This window comes from Vipera berus (assembly GCF_964194415.1).
Source record: "Vipera berus genome assembly, chromosome: 9".
Taxonomy (NCBI): Eukaryota; Metazoa; Chordata; class Lepidosauria; order Squamata; family Viperidae; genus Vipera; species Vipera berus.
This window is the reverse complement of record NC_138212.1, coordinates 5,067,272-5,081,951: the sequence shown is the minus strand read 5'-3', so window position 1 is coordinate 5,081,951 and position 14,680 is coordinate 5,067,272. Positions and strand designations below refer to the sequence as shown.

General features: G+C 45.1%; 1 protein-coding gene across 1 annotated transcript in view; it reads right to left on the bottom strand.

Annotated features, from left to right (window-relative positions):
• The window catches only part of CADM4 (cell adhesion molecule 4), a 136,181-nt gene that overhangs the window by 11,554 nt on the left and 109,947 nt on the right, over positions 1-14,680 (bottom strand). The window contains exons 2-4 of the mRNA XM_081334973.1: positions 2,689-2,835; positions 2,281-2,433; positions 103-237 (exon numbers count right to left, since the gene is read on the bottom strand). Coding sequence (XP_081191099.1) covers positions 103-237; positions 2,281-2,433; positions 2,689-2,835 — 435 coding nt within the window. The remainder of the gene's footprint in view (positions 1-102; positions 238-2,280; positions 2,434-2,688; positions 2,836-14,680) is intronic.

The window sequence follows — 14,680 nt, the reverse complement described above, 5'->3', positions numbered from 1 at the left end:
CCAAACGCCAGCCGACGAAGAAGTGCCTGGATCCTGTTTCCCAGGAAGTTTATTTGTTTTATTGGTTATGTGGTTTCTACAGGGCCCCATTTGGAATGGTACCTTTTATCTCTTTCCGGTCCCGGTACCAGCGCAGGGTGGCCGCAGGGCGTGACCTCGGAATGCTGCAAGTGAGTTCAACTTCTCCTCCTTCTACCGCCTGTTCCTTCACCTCCACCAAAGGACTGTCTGGGGGAACTGGAAGAAGAAAACGCAGGCAAATTATCGGTCCTTGCCTCCTTCATCTCACATCCCCATGGTTGAATCCTTCACCTATGCACCTAAACTGCCTCCAGTGCAGCAACTTCCTTAATTAATACTTCAACTGCTAGAGATAGTGGGCGGAGATGACTTCACCCAAGCTTCTCGATTCCGAGAAGGTCATTTTACAAAGGAAAACAAGGACTTAGCCTCCTGCCATGGAGCTAAGAAGAAAAGCAAAGACAGAACCTAGAGGTAGGCATGAATTTCTGAAGATAACAAGGGTTTACTAAATCCCTTGACCTCTATTTGTTCCTTCCAACATTCGTACTTGCAAAATCAGATTCTTTTTTTAAAAAAAAACAAAACAGGATGTATAGTAAAAGTATAGGTAAAGGTTCCCCCGCACATGCGTGCTAGTCGTTTCCGACTCTAGGAGCCGGTGCTTATCTCCGTTTCAAAGCTGAAGAGCCAGCGTGGTCATATGGCCGGCATGACTAGACGCCAAAAGCGCACGGAACGCTGTTACCTTCCCACAGTAGTGGTCCCTATTTTTCTACTTGCATTTTTACGTGCTTTCGAACTGCTAGGTTGGCAGAAGCTGGGACGAGTAACAGGCGCTCACTCTGTTACGTGGCACTCGGGATTCGACCCGCCAAACTGCCAACCATCTGATCGACAAGCTCAGCATCCTAACCCACTGAGCCAGTTTGTTTAATTCGCATCAACGCTTCCACTGATGTCCTGCTAAGGAAGAATCCTAATCTTCTCTCTCTCTCTCTCTCTCTTTGAAGATTATCTGTTCCCCTTCCGCCAAAGGCTGACCTTGAGAAATGATCACGTTTTCTAATAGTCTTTAGTCTGGCAAGTTAGGTAGATTCCTGAAACTGTGACTTTCAGAAAAGCTACAGCTCAGCGTCAAAGCACATGTTTGGCAGGCTAAAGATCTTAGGTTCAGTCTCTGAGCATTCCTGAGGGGGATAAAGCAGACGGCTCTGAAATTCTGGACATCCACTGAAGCCTGTCTAGACAATCGTGTGCTTGAATGTCCTTTGCACCAGCAGCTTTCAAGACATACCTGATTTTTTTTTTCCTTTGGGTCGGCTGCAGTCTGATTTAGAGGAGTGAATTTCAGAGGGTTGACCCAAAGGTGCTTTTTCAGAAAGCAACTGGACTGTCTTGTTTTTCTTTGAAGATGCTTCGTTTCTCATCCAAGAATCTTCTTCTGCTCTGACTGGATGGTGGGCAAGGGAAGGATTTGTGTTCCTTGCAGACCGCTGGTCATTTGCATTCTTTTGGAGAGTCGTTGGGGCCGCTTGGAGGTGTATGTGTGTCTGCTGGTTTGAAAGAGGGGTCAAAGAGGCCACTTATGTCAACACTGAACAGTCCTCTCTCAACAGAAGGGGTGGGATACGACATCATCTATCTCCCGTCTACAACATGGTCCTTTCGGCAGTTCCATTTGCACCACTCCAGGGACCTTGAGGACACACATAAACCTCCAAGTGGCCTCAATGTCTCTCTTTAAAGAATGCAAGGGACCAGCTGTCTGCAAGGAATATAAATCCTTCCCTTGCCCACCATCCAGTCAGAGCTGAAGAAGCTTCTTGGATGAAGAAGGGAAACGTCTTCAAAGAAAAACAAGGAAGTTGCCTCCTGAAAAAGCACCTTTGGGACAACCATGACCTGGATGACTGAGAATCTCTACAGACATTTAGAGCAGGGGCCCTCAAACTTGGCCACTTTTAAGACTTGTGGACTTCAACTCCCAGAATTCCCCAGCCAGCATGGCTGGCTGGGGAATTCTGGGAGTTGAAGTCTATAGGTCTTAAAGTTGCCCTTGTTGAACACCCCTGAGCTAAACAGTGGGGTACAGCACCCTCTTCTGATCTTATCACTTCCCTCCTCTGTCTGGATCGTAATAAACATTATCCTATCTTGCCAAGCCACTTTTTCATTCTTTCATACTTTAAGAAAGTCCTTGGACAAATATAGGCCGCCTCCTGCTCTTTCCCACATACAAAGCAGGGTGACACATACCCAGTACTGTGAGGATGGCAATCTGATGGTGAGTGTCTTCTGTATACAGCTGGCAATAGTATCCACCTTCATCTTCCAGACGGGCATTGGAGAGCACAATGCGGACTTGTTTTTGGGTGAACTCCGCCAATTGGAAACGTTCGTCCTTCAAGGCTGTAAGGAGCGGAAGGGAAATGCCTCGGTTGTGGACCAATCAAATAAACAAGGATCATCTTCCCCCAGGTCACAACCAGCCACAGTCACAGTTCTGAACACTCCTGGTCTCCAGCCCTGGACAACATTGTAGATCAACACGAAGGGACAACAAGAAAGTCGATGACCCACTTTCCAGGTGCTGAGGTCTTTGTGGCTCAGTCATCCCATCTCCAGCCCACAATTCGACACCTTGAAGACTAGAAACAAGGTTACCTCGTGTGCCATTGAAGAAGAGCGTCTGCCGAGATGGATTCTGGATCACCACGATGGAGCCATCATATTGGTGTAGCTTGCAATTGATCTCAGCCTGCCCGCCTTCTGCTACTGTCACATTCTCGGCTTGGACTTCCTGAGTTCTAGCTAGAGTGAAGAAGAAGAGAGAAAGGTTTACCAGCCCTAATTCCTGAGGAAAGAACATCTGGCCAACATCAAGGAAGAAGGCCTTACTGGGTGGACCTGTCCCTAGCAAAAAAAACCCTCTTGCAAAGGCTATAGTTGATGGACATCAAAGTAGCTTTGGAAATTGCGGGCCAGTGAGAACTAACTTAAAATAAAGATGAGCAAGCTACATCCCTAAGAAGTCACTTATTGCAACTTCAAGAGTGTTCTCCAAGCAAACCTCAGAGGGGATCAGAAGATGAGACAGAAAACCATGCTCCCCAACTTCGGCTGCCATATCTGGGTTGCAAAACTCTCCCTGGCCATTAGATGACCGGGGAGAGTAAAAGTTCTTTGCTATCAGTAGTCCAGGGGTAGGCAAACTTGGCTCTTTTATGCTGGCTCAGGAATTTTGGGAGTTGAAGTCCACGAGTCATAAAAGAGCCAAGGTTGCCTACCCCTGGGCTAGTCAGTGGCTATCCAGTATTTTCGCACAAATATGGTTGACCTAGCCTTGCCACTCGGGTGTGTTCGTGTGTTTGCATGTGTGTTTATTATAATTTTGTCCCAATAGAGGAGAATATTTGCAGCTCAGGGTTGTAATGAGGGGTCCTGGATGCTAGTGCTGGTGACTAGCACCGATGACATTACCTAGTTTGGGTAATGAAAAGTCTGCAAGAAAACAACCCAACCTCACAGAGCACCAAGGACCCTTTATTATAATTTTGGCTTGTTTATGTCAGGCGTCTAGAACTATTCATCTGCCTAACTGCTTTATGCAGACTATAATCTGAATGATAATGGTCAGTGGCCAGCAGGTGGAAAGCCTTGCCTAGCAGCTAAGAGCCGTAGGAAAGGCTGGGTGATCTCCTTCTACTACTTTGAAGCTTGACTAATAGTTCTTCCCATCCTCAGAAGTCAGCTTTATTCCACAGAGGCGTAAACAAGAGGACATCGGAGTAACACAAAAACCAGCAAAGTAAAATGTGAAAAGAGAAGGGCATGAGAGGTGTTGTTGGAGAATCCCTTATAGGAACAGCTTCATCCAGGGTGTGTGGATTACAACGCATAAAAAAAACAGCAGGTTGCATGGCCTCAATATAGACAATTCAGTGACTGCACGCAATTTTTGGAAAATACACAGCACTTCACTGAACCCAGTCCCCATTGGTGCCATACAGGTATTTACATCTCTTAACAATCCCCTTTCCCTGCCGGTAGGACAACATGCAAAATATTAAACACTTTTATAAACAGCACAGAGGCAAAAGGCCCCAGGTCAGTGTTAGAACTGTGTTCTTCCCACAACATGCTTCAGCCATGTTAAATGAATGCTAAATAGTAGAAACCTCCACGCTAATAGGCTTAACGCGATTCCAAGGTTCATCGGTATTATCCACGATAAACGCCAAGAGCCACTGTATGCAACCTTGCACAACCCAAACTCGAAATAAACTGAGCTTTATATCTGTGACTTATTTACAGTCTTAATGGCATCACTTTCCACTCCGTGCATTTTAAAATTGGGGAAGGTTTGTGTTAATTAAAAACTAATAGAATAGAATAACAGGTGATCTATTCCATTCCATTCCATTCTGCATTCTACTCTACTCTACTCTACTCTACTCCAGTCCAGTCCACTATTCTATTCTATTCTATTCTATTCTATTCTATTCTATTCTATTCTATTCTATTCCATTCCATTCCATTCCATTCCATTCCATTCCATTCCATTCCATTCCATTTTTTCTATTCTATTCTATTCTATTCTATTCTATTCTATTCTATTCTATTCTATTCTATTCTATTCTATTCTATTCTATTCTATTCTATTCTATTATCCTATCCTATCCTATCCTATCCTATCCCATTCCATTCCATTCCATTCCACTCCACTCCACTCCACTCCTCTACTCTACTCTACTCTACTCTACTCTACTCTACTCTACTCTACTCTACTCCACTCCACTCCACTCCATTATTCTATTCTATTCTATTCTATTCTATTCTATTCTATTCTATTCTATTCTATTCTATTCTATTCTATTCTATTCTATTCTATTCTATTCTATTCTATTCTATTCTATTCTATTCTATTCTATTCTATTCTAATTCTAATTCTCTATTCTCTATTCTCTATTCTATTCTTATTCCTTATTCCTTATTCTATCCTATCCTATCCTATCCTAAATATGGGGACACAAAGGTCTATCAGAGAGGATGTGAGAGATAGTGCTCTGATAGAGGAGGACTTGGAGTGATGGACTGTAGGTACTCCTTGACGTATGACCACAATTGAGCCCCAAATTTATGTTGCTAAGTGTGAGACATTTGTTAAGTGAATTTTGCCCTATTTTACAACCTTTCTTGCCACACTTAAGTGAATCGCTGCAACTGTTAAGACGGTAACCCGGTTGTTAAGTGAATCTGGCTTCCCCAGGGACTTTGCTTGTCAGGAGGTTGCAAAAGGGGATCACATGACTCCAGGGACAACGCGACCGTCATAAATACGAATCAGTTGCCAAGCGTCTGAATTTTGATCATGTGACCCTGGGGATGCTGCAATGGTCGTAAGTGTGAAAAACAGTCGCTAAGTCAATTTTTTTCAGTGCCCTTGGAACTTCAAATGGTCACTAAATGAACTGTCATAAGTCGAGGACTACCTGTTTTTCTAAGCAGCAATCAAATTGGAGAGAGAGGATGAGCAGGCCCATTCCAAGGCAAGGGATGTGACCTTTCAGCATTTAGTATGAAGTTGGCCCCATCAAAAGTGTTTATCCAGCATCTCAAAACCAGGCACAGAATTCTGCCTGAAGATAATCCCCTCATGACATTCAGAAGGACTCTTTTTTTCCCCCCAGGTTGCATAAATTATGCATCTGAGTGGCAAAGTTCCTCACTTTAAAATGATTACACGGTGTCGATTATTCCTCCCCCGTTTCACCCCGTATCACATCCTCACATCGTTCAACCACAGAATTAAAAGTTACTTTAAGGCATCCATACCCATCACCATCTGGGTACACCAGGAGACAACAATCGATGCTGGTCCAAGACACTTGAAGGGCGCCCAATTCTGATCCTGGCCTTACAACCTCGACTTTGTGGATGTGTTTTTTCGTGTTTAGGGAGGTCTCAAGAGAAATACGGGGGGGGGGGAAGCAGAGATGAGAACAAAAAGCCTCACAAACATCTCACAGATGCAAGGACAGAAGAGCACACACAGGCAAACAGCATCGATAGGAAATGTCTCCGCAAAAAAGGCTGTCTCTCTCCTCCACCATGGCCCAGATCGTGAGGGTGTAAATTCCAGGATGCCACGTGGTACCCATACTGCTCTCCCACCAGGCCACTCCGAGATAGGCAGCACATGAGCAACGCCCTCCTTGCTGGAAAAGCACAGGTAGTCCTTAACTTGTGACAGTTCACTTAAGCGACAGTTCAGAGTTACAACGGCACTATTTCTCATGACTTGTTTTTCCACACCGACAACCATTTCACATGATCCAAATTCAAATGCTTAGCAACTGACTCCTATTTATGATCGTTGCTGTGTCCCCTTTTGCGAACGTCCCATAAACAAAGCCAACGGAGAAGCCATTTTCACTTAACAGTTGCGGCCAGAAAGGTGGTCAAATAGGGCAACACTCAATGAACAAATGTCTCACTTAGCAGCAGAAATTTCAGGCTGAATTGTGGTCATAAGTTGAGGACTATCTGTACAAATGATACCCCTGAGGGAAGTTGCACCACGCTCTCTTTTTCACCTTCCTGGGTGTTTCATCCTGCACCTCCAACAAGATGCTTAATGTCTACAAAGTTGACGCCACCAAATCTCCACTACACAATGCGGTCGTGAGGGCACAGATACAACCCCAAGTTGCCTCAATGGCTCTCAAAGATTGTTAAAACCAGATGACTGCGAAGAAATACAATCCTTCCATTTCCCACCCCCTCCCCTTCCTGTCAGAACTACTTCTTCCATCCTCATCATCCAGTCTAAACTGTCAGTACTCATCCTTCCATCTCCCCCCCCACACACACACACACCATCCAGTACAACTGATGAAGTTTTTTGGGAGGGAAGCGAAATGTCTTTTTCTTCTTCCTCAAAAAATTCAGTCCAGTTGCCTTTCCCAAAAACCACTTTGGAGAACAAGATGCTCAGTTCTCCAAAACAAAACCCTTGGAAGTGTGGACCCCACACAGCTTTTTCTGCCACGTTTCCCAGAATGCAAAGAGTCTGGAAGCTCCAAATTGAAGCTCTGGGCTTAGATCTATCAAATTCAAGATTACTTTTGACATGTATTTTTCCTGGCTCCAACAGGAGAGGAGTAAATTCCCAAACAATTAGGGACAGTTCAGGCTTTACCTGATGTGGTCAAGAGGGAAATTCAGTGGCATACCCTTGGAGAAAAACCCCTCACTATTATCCAACCCAGGTTCAACTATTCACACCCTGCCGAGCGTACTTGAACTGTTTATAGGGGTGACACGTTGGGCTTTGGTCCATCAGCACAGAGAAGACCACCAATTCTTGGGAGAACCAGTAGCAAACTGCTAGGAATTTAACATTACAGGTTGTCCTCAACTTACAACTATTTGTTTTGAGACCGTTTCAACTTACAACAGCATTGAGAAAAGTGACTTACGACCAGTCCTCACACTTACGACCATTGCAGCATCCCCCATTAAAATTCAGGCACCTAGCAACCAGTATGTACTGTATATACCACAGGTTCCAGGGTCACGTGATTGTCATTTGCAACCTTCCCAGCCAGCTTCCACCAAGCAAAGTCAGTGAGGAAATTGGATTCACTTAATGATGCTTTGTGACTCACTTAACAGCCACAGCAAAAAAGATTATACTCATGAAACAACCCACCTTGCTTAACAATAGAGATTCTGGTCCCAGTTGTGATCATAAATCAAGGACTGTCTGAATGTTATAGCCTCCACTTTGAAATGATATAGAACAGGTCTTACCTTTTTCTTTAATCTGACATCTTTTTTAGGTTTCATTACCATATCCCCCCTGGGTCTTCTGTTCTCAAGTCTAAGCATACCCAGTTCCTTTGATTTTTCACAGAATTATAGAGTTGGAAGGGATCCCAAGATTATCTAAACCAATCCTTTGCAACGTGTAGGAAAACCAATTAAACCTTCTGTGAGAAGAGGCTGGCAGAGATAGCAAAAAAGCTAGACTATTCCGCTTTGAACAGATCTCACTGCCAGGAAGTTTTTTCCTGAGATCTGAAGGAAATTCAGGTCACTGCAAACTTACACCTGTTGTTTCTGGACCTAGTTTCTGGGGCTAATGAAAAATAAAAATAATAAAACAACAACAAAAAACAATGAGGACAATTAACCAGTGGAACAGCTTGCCTCCAGAAATCGTGGGCGCTCCATCACTGGAGATTTTTAAGAAGAGGCTAGCTAGACAGTCACTTGTCTGAGATGGCATAGGTTCTCCTGCTTGAGCAGGGGGCTGGACTAGAAGACCTCCAAGGTCCCTTCCAGCTCTATTCTATTCTAATTGCTTCTGACCATCTTCCAATGTTCCTATTGCTTCACAGGCCTTAATTTCTACTTCCTGCTTACAATCATAGCTGGAACTCCCATCGCTAAGCGAGGCAGTTGTTCTGTGAGTTTTGTCCAATTCTATTAGGGTTTTTTGGCCAGGTTTGTTAAGCGAATCACTGCAGTTGTTAAAGGAGTCATAAACTCAGTTAGCGAATCCAGTTCCCCCTGGGACTTTGCTTGCTGGGAAGCTCAGAAATGACCCTGCAATGCTGCAACCATAATGAACATCTACCAGTTGCCAAGTGCCCAAATTTTAATCACATGCCCATGGGGAACACACTGATGGTTGTAAATGCGAGGACTGATCCTAAGCACCATCATAACTTTGAACAGCCACCAAACAAATAGTCGAGGGCTACATGTACTTGGACATAAATCCACCTGTCTAAAAAGGAAACTAAAAGAGATTTGTCAAAAGGTAAAAGCCCTGTTGAGCATCTCATATCTCACCTGAGAAAAAAGCTCCACTGTCTCTTTAATAAAGAAATGAAAGCAGAAGGGAGAATTGAAAGGGTAATGGCTGGGTAGAAGAGGGGAAGGAACAGGGGAACGGTATCTCTGTGGAGATAAGCAATGCAGAGGTTCTACTCTAGTGTAATATATCCAAGATGGTGAGACTCTAGAAAGAGTGCAGAGAAGAGCAACCAAGATGATCAGGGGACTGGAGGCTAAAACATATAAGGAACGGTTGCTGGAATTGGGCATGTCTAGTCTAATGAAAAGGGACGCGGTGGCTCAGTGGGTTAGGACGCTGAGCTTGTCGATCGGAAGGTCGGCAGTTTGGCGGGTCGAATCCCGAGTTCCGCGTAACAGAGTGAGCGCCTGTTACTCGTCCTAGCTTCTGCCAACCTAGCAGTTCGAAAGCACGTAAAAATGCAAGTAGAAAAATAGGGACCACTACGGTGGGAAGGTAACAGCGTTCCGTGCGCCTTTGGCGTCTAGTCATGCCAGCCACATGACCACGGAGATGTCCTCGGACAAGCGCTGGCTCTTCGGCTTTGAAACGGAGATGAGCACCGGCCCCTAGAGTCGGAAACGACTAGCACGCATGTGCGGGGGAACCTTTACCTTTACCTTTTAGTCTAATGAAGAGAAGGACAAGGGGGACACGATAGCAGTCTTCCAATATCTCAGGGCCTGCCCCAAAGAAGAGGGAGTCAAGCTATTCTCCAGTGCACCTGAAGGCAGGAGAAGAAGCAACAGATGGAAACTAACCAAGGAGAGAAGCAATCTAGAACTAAGGAGCAACTTCCTGTTAGAACAATTAACCAGTGGAACAACCTGCCTCCAGAAGTTGTGAATGCTCCAACACTGGAAATTTTAAAGAAGAGATTGGACAGCCATTTGCCTGAAATAGTATAGGGTTTCCTGGCAGAGCAGGGGGTTGGACTAGATGACCTCCAAGGTCCCTTCCAACATTATTGTTGTTGTTGTTGTTGTTTGTTGTTGTTGTTATTTCCTCTTCCTCTCCCAGTCCTGGTCTCCATCACCTCCTTCCAGCATCCAACATTCACAGCCTGCCTGGAATGCCTGGGGAGACATGCCCACCATACGCTTCTTGCTAAAGTTAAGACACGAAAATGCCTACCCATCCATCAGGGCACCATGCCAGAGATGGAGGAATTAACCCGCCCGCCACAAAGGATCTTCCAGAGCCCTAGAAGTGACGGGAACAAATCCAGGCCAAAGACCACCAAGACCCGGCTCCGAGAAAACTGGGCACCAGTTTCAGACAACGATGCCCGGGGTCTGGTTGCCCAGCCTGGAAAAAAACAACCTTCCTGAACGGCCACCAGCGCTAAGCGGTTTGACCTGAGGCCTCCTCTGCAGAGTCTCCCTTCTTTTTCCAGCAACTTTGCCCACATGGCAGACCCAGAAGAGAGCCAAAGAGATAGCACAATCGTTACACGTGAGCAACACTCCCCTCTGATCCATCCCCAACAGCTCAGGCCAGCTCGGATAAGGAGCGCACATCCATTTTTAAGGGAACTGCAAAGGAGAAAAACGTCCAAAAGATTGCGCCTCTCGGAGACAGATGCTCAGGAAAAAGAGGGCTGAAGAGATGGGGCAGGCAGGGGAAAGGAGTAGCTCTGTCCAAGTAATATGTCTACATTGTCTCTGCCTTGGGAATAAGCCCACGCGGGAGCAGAGGAGAGGAGGGTGGGTAGTTTTCCTTGCTGGACTGTCCAGACCCCCTCCGAGAAACCTCTGGAGCGGCAAGATCTTGCTGCATGAAGCTCACTGCAAGGCGGACGCATCCGGCAAATAGAGCTCCATTACCTGAACTAATAAATCTGTCAAATTTTCTCTGGGCTGATTTTAAGCGCTCTTGATCAACACACGCTCCATTCCGCAACAGCAGGGCAACAATTCATTCACGACGGTTCTGGCTGAGCTACACCAGCGGAGAACGTTAGCCTGCGGCTACGTTGAATGCAGCTACTTGCCGGACCTCCTGAAGAGAGAAAGAATGGCCTTCAAGCAACCAGGCGGAAACGTCCTTGTATTTAGAAAAAGAAAGAAAGAAAAAAAAAAGGAATATTGTTTCATCCCCCTGGGTCACCATCCTTGGCCAACCAAATGTCAAGCCACAAGATAACCCAGCCTAGACATGGGGGAAATAACACCGGGCTTTTGTCCACTTAATAGCATGACGGGAGAATAAATCGGAGAAGCGGAGCCAGAAATTAAAAACAGCAGGAACGGATTTGGTAGGAGAGAAGGGCGGAAGGTGGAAAAAGCATGGAGATTTCATAGCTCTTTTTCCACGAGGTTCACATCCTTCCTTCTTTTTTTTTGTTTTTTGTTTCCACGCATAAAGATGAGAATACAGAGAGTCCTTGACTTACCACCCCAACTGAGCCCCAGATTTCTGCAGCTACCCCAGACCAAAGTGAGCTTCGCTCCATTTCACAAGCTTTCTGACCACAGTTCTTGAGTCAATCACTGCAGTTGTTACATTAGTTCGCACGGTTGTTAAGTGAATCAGGCTTCCCCACTGATTTTGCTTGTCAGAAGGTCGCAAAGGGGAATCGCATGACTCCAGGACACGGCAACCATCATGCGTCAGTCACCCGAATTTTGGTCACGTGACCATGAGGATGCGGCAACGGTCGTAAGTGTGAAAAACGGTCAAAAGTCACTTTGTCCCGTGCCGTTGTAACTTTGAAGTGTCACTGAATGAACCGTTGTAAGTTGAGGACGACCTGTACTTTAAAAAAACGGTATTTCTCAATGGAGGCTAAGCCTGCCTTTCACAGAATACTCGACAGCCAAATTAATGGGAAGGTCTTCTGTTCATTTTGAAGCAGGAGACACCGAAGGCCATCAGTGCCACATGAATGATCCATCAGTTGCACAAATAGATATCTTTGTTATTTCTTCTTCATTTATATCTAAGAGTGAGCAAGATGACAACCAACACAGAAATTTCTTTCACAGAAATTCAGTTCAAATAATGTCTGCTCTTTTCCTCGTGAAAAGCTGAAGAAGGGAGGAAAAAAACAGCAACCCAATCAATGCGAATGCTTTTTTTAAAAGTTTGTTTATTCATCCTGAATAAGTTTAACATGATTTTGGCAGACGGCAATTTTTTATTTTTCACAAAAGCAGTTTTTTCCCCCCCTTTGTTCTCCTCGTCTGAGTTTCCTTTTAGGTTGTGAATTTTTAGAGTGTTATTCTGAGGAAAGGAGCGCTGTGATTTTTTATTAAACCGTAAGCCATTCTAGGAGATGTTTATTTTTATTCTTGGGAAGCCAATTTAATCTAGTGGTTAAGGCACCAGACTAAAAACCAGTCCCACCTTTGGCATGAAAGCCAATTAGTGACAATCACCAGGAGACTGGAAGTTCTAGTCCCATCTTAGACAAAAAAGCTAATTGGGTGACTTTGGGCCAATCACCAGGAGATGGTGAGTTCTAGTCTCACCTTAGGCATGAAAGCCAACTGGGTGACTTTGGGCCAGTCAGCAGGAGATGGTGAGTTCTAGTCTCACCTTAGGCATGAAAGCCAACTGGGTGACTTTGGGCCAGTCAGCAGGAGATGGTGAGTTCTAGTCTCACCTTAGGGATGAAAGCTGGCTAGGTGATTTTAGGCTAGTCCGTCTCTCTCAACCCAACCCCTCTCAGAGAGTTTTTGTGGGACAAATAGGAGGAGAAAGGAGTACTAGGTATGTTTGCCACTTTGAGTTACTTAATAAACTAATAAAGGTGGGATAACCAAAGGTCAGACGAAGGAAACCAAGCAAAATGTGAATAAGAGTGAATAAAAATATTCTGAGCAAGAAGGCCTGCCATTTCACAGCCTAGAGCGGTGCTTTTCAACCTTAGCAACCTGAAGATGTGCGGACTTCAACTCCCAGAATTCTACAGCCAGCATGGAATCTTCTAGGAAGTTAGTAAGTCGGTTGTTAACTGAAACCTGCCTTCCTCGTTGACGTCGCCTGTCATAAGGTCACAAAAGGGGAAATCACGTGATCCCGGGACGCTGCAACTGTCACAAATACAGGACAAATGTCCAAATGGTTATAAGTCAAGGATGACCTGTAATTAGAGGTGCTCAATGAAAGCAAAGCCTGAAGAAAAACAACAGGCAGAAGTGAGATGGTTTTACAGAGTCCCACAGAAATGGACAGAGTTATATGGTCTGGTCTAGGCAGAGTTACCTGATCTGAGTTGAGGGAAGGGCATATAAAGGCTGTAACACACTTTAAAAAATAAAATAAAATAGAATAAAGCAATTATTCATTTGTTGTGTACACTGCTGTAATCCCAAAGGAATTCTGGCGGTTTTTCAACAGATACGAAAACAACCCCGGGAATTTAGCAAAGCAACGGTTAAAACGTCAGGCAAGACAATGAATTCCGTTGGGATTTATGCGGGGGAATATAGGCTGATGGGTAAACAGTTCCTTCAAGGCAAGGGCATCTGCCATTTAGTATTTGTTTTCTTTCTCTCTTGGGTCATATCAAGTAGAAACAGCAACAGAGATTTTCACGCTAAATTAAAAAAAAAAAGCAGAAACGGAGGCAAGATGCAAACCCGGTTCTACCCTTAAAAGTCTTCAGCATTCAGCCTGTCACCACATATACCGCCTCCTGCTTCAATGTAAGATGGAGAGAAGGTTGTTTGCAAGGCTCACCCCAGAGTCAGAATACAACCAAATGACAGAATTGGAAGGGACCTTGGAGGTCTTCTAGTCCAACCCCCTACTCAAGCAGGAAACCCTATTCCAGTCCAGAAAAATGATTGTTCAATCTCTTCTTAAAAGTCTCCAGTGATGGAGCACCCACATCTTTTGAAGGCAAGCCGTTCCACTGATTAATTGTTCTCACTGTCGGGAAATTTCTCCTTAGCTCTAGGTTGCTTCTCTCCTTGATTAGTTTCCATTCTTGATTAGTTTTCCCAGAATGAAGGGTTTTTGGTTTTTTTTATCCTCCCTATATATCTACTGGCTTAATGCTGGGCAATAGATGAACTCAAGCAGAAGTCCCCAACCTTTCGGGCACCAGGGACCGCTTCCGTGGAGAGAGGTTTTTCCATGGACCGGAGGGTGCCTGGTTTTGTGTACTGCCTGCATCTCACAGATGGGGCTTTGCTTGTTTGTGCGGACCGGTTGCTGGCATGCCACAGCCTGGCACTGGTTCACGGACCGGGGGTTGGGGACAGGGCTGAAGAAAATACTAAGATCTACTGATCTTCTTCCTGCTCTCTGCAACTTGTGATCTTGGCTTAAGACCTCGGATCACCGCAAACCACACATCAAAACAATCTCAATCAGTGCATGAAAAAGAACAATGTTTGAAGGAGAAGAAGAGGAGAACAGGACTTTTACAGCTCTTATTCTCACTCCAAAGGGAACAATGGGTCCTGTTCTGTTCTGGGCCTCAACTCCATCCATCATTGGAAACGTTGGTTGGGCAACTGGCATCACAATTGCTGCCGAGGCACACTCTGGCACCAAAAGTCAACTCCCTCTTGCAACTCACTTCTTGGACTTACTGTGCATTTTGAGCTCTGAAGGCAAATCAGACCCCCATAACGTCCCTCCTTTTGACTGGCAATAACATCTCCTGAAAGCTACTTCTGGCTTCTGCTGATGCCTGATCTCCTACAGCAGGGGTCTCCAAACTTGGCAACTTGTGAACTTCAACTCCCAGAATTCCCTAGCCAGCATGCATGGCTGGGGAATTCTGGGAGTTGCAAGTCCATCCATTTTTCAAGTTGCTGAGGTTGAGAAACACAG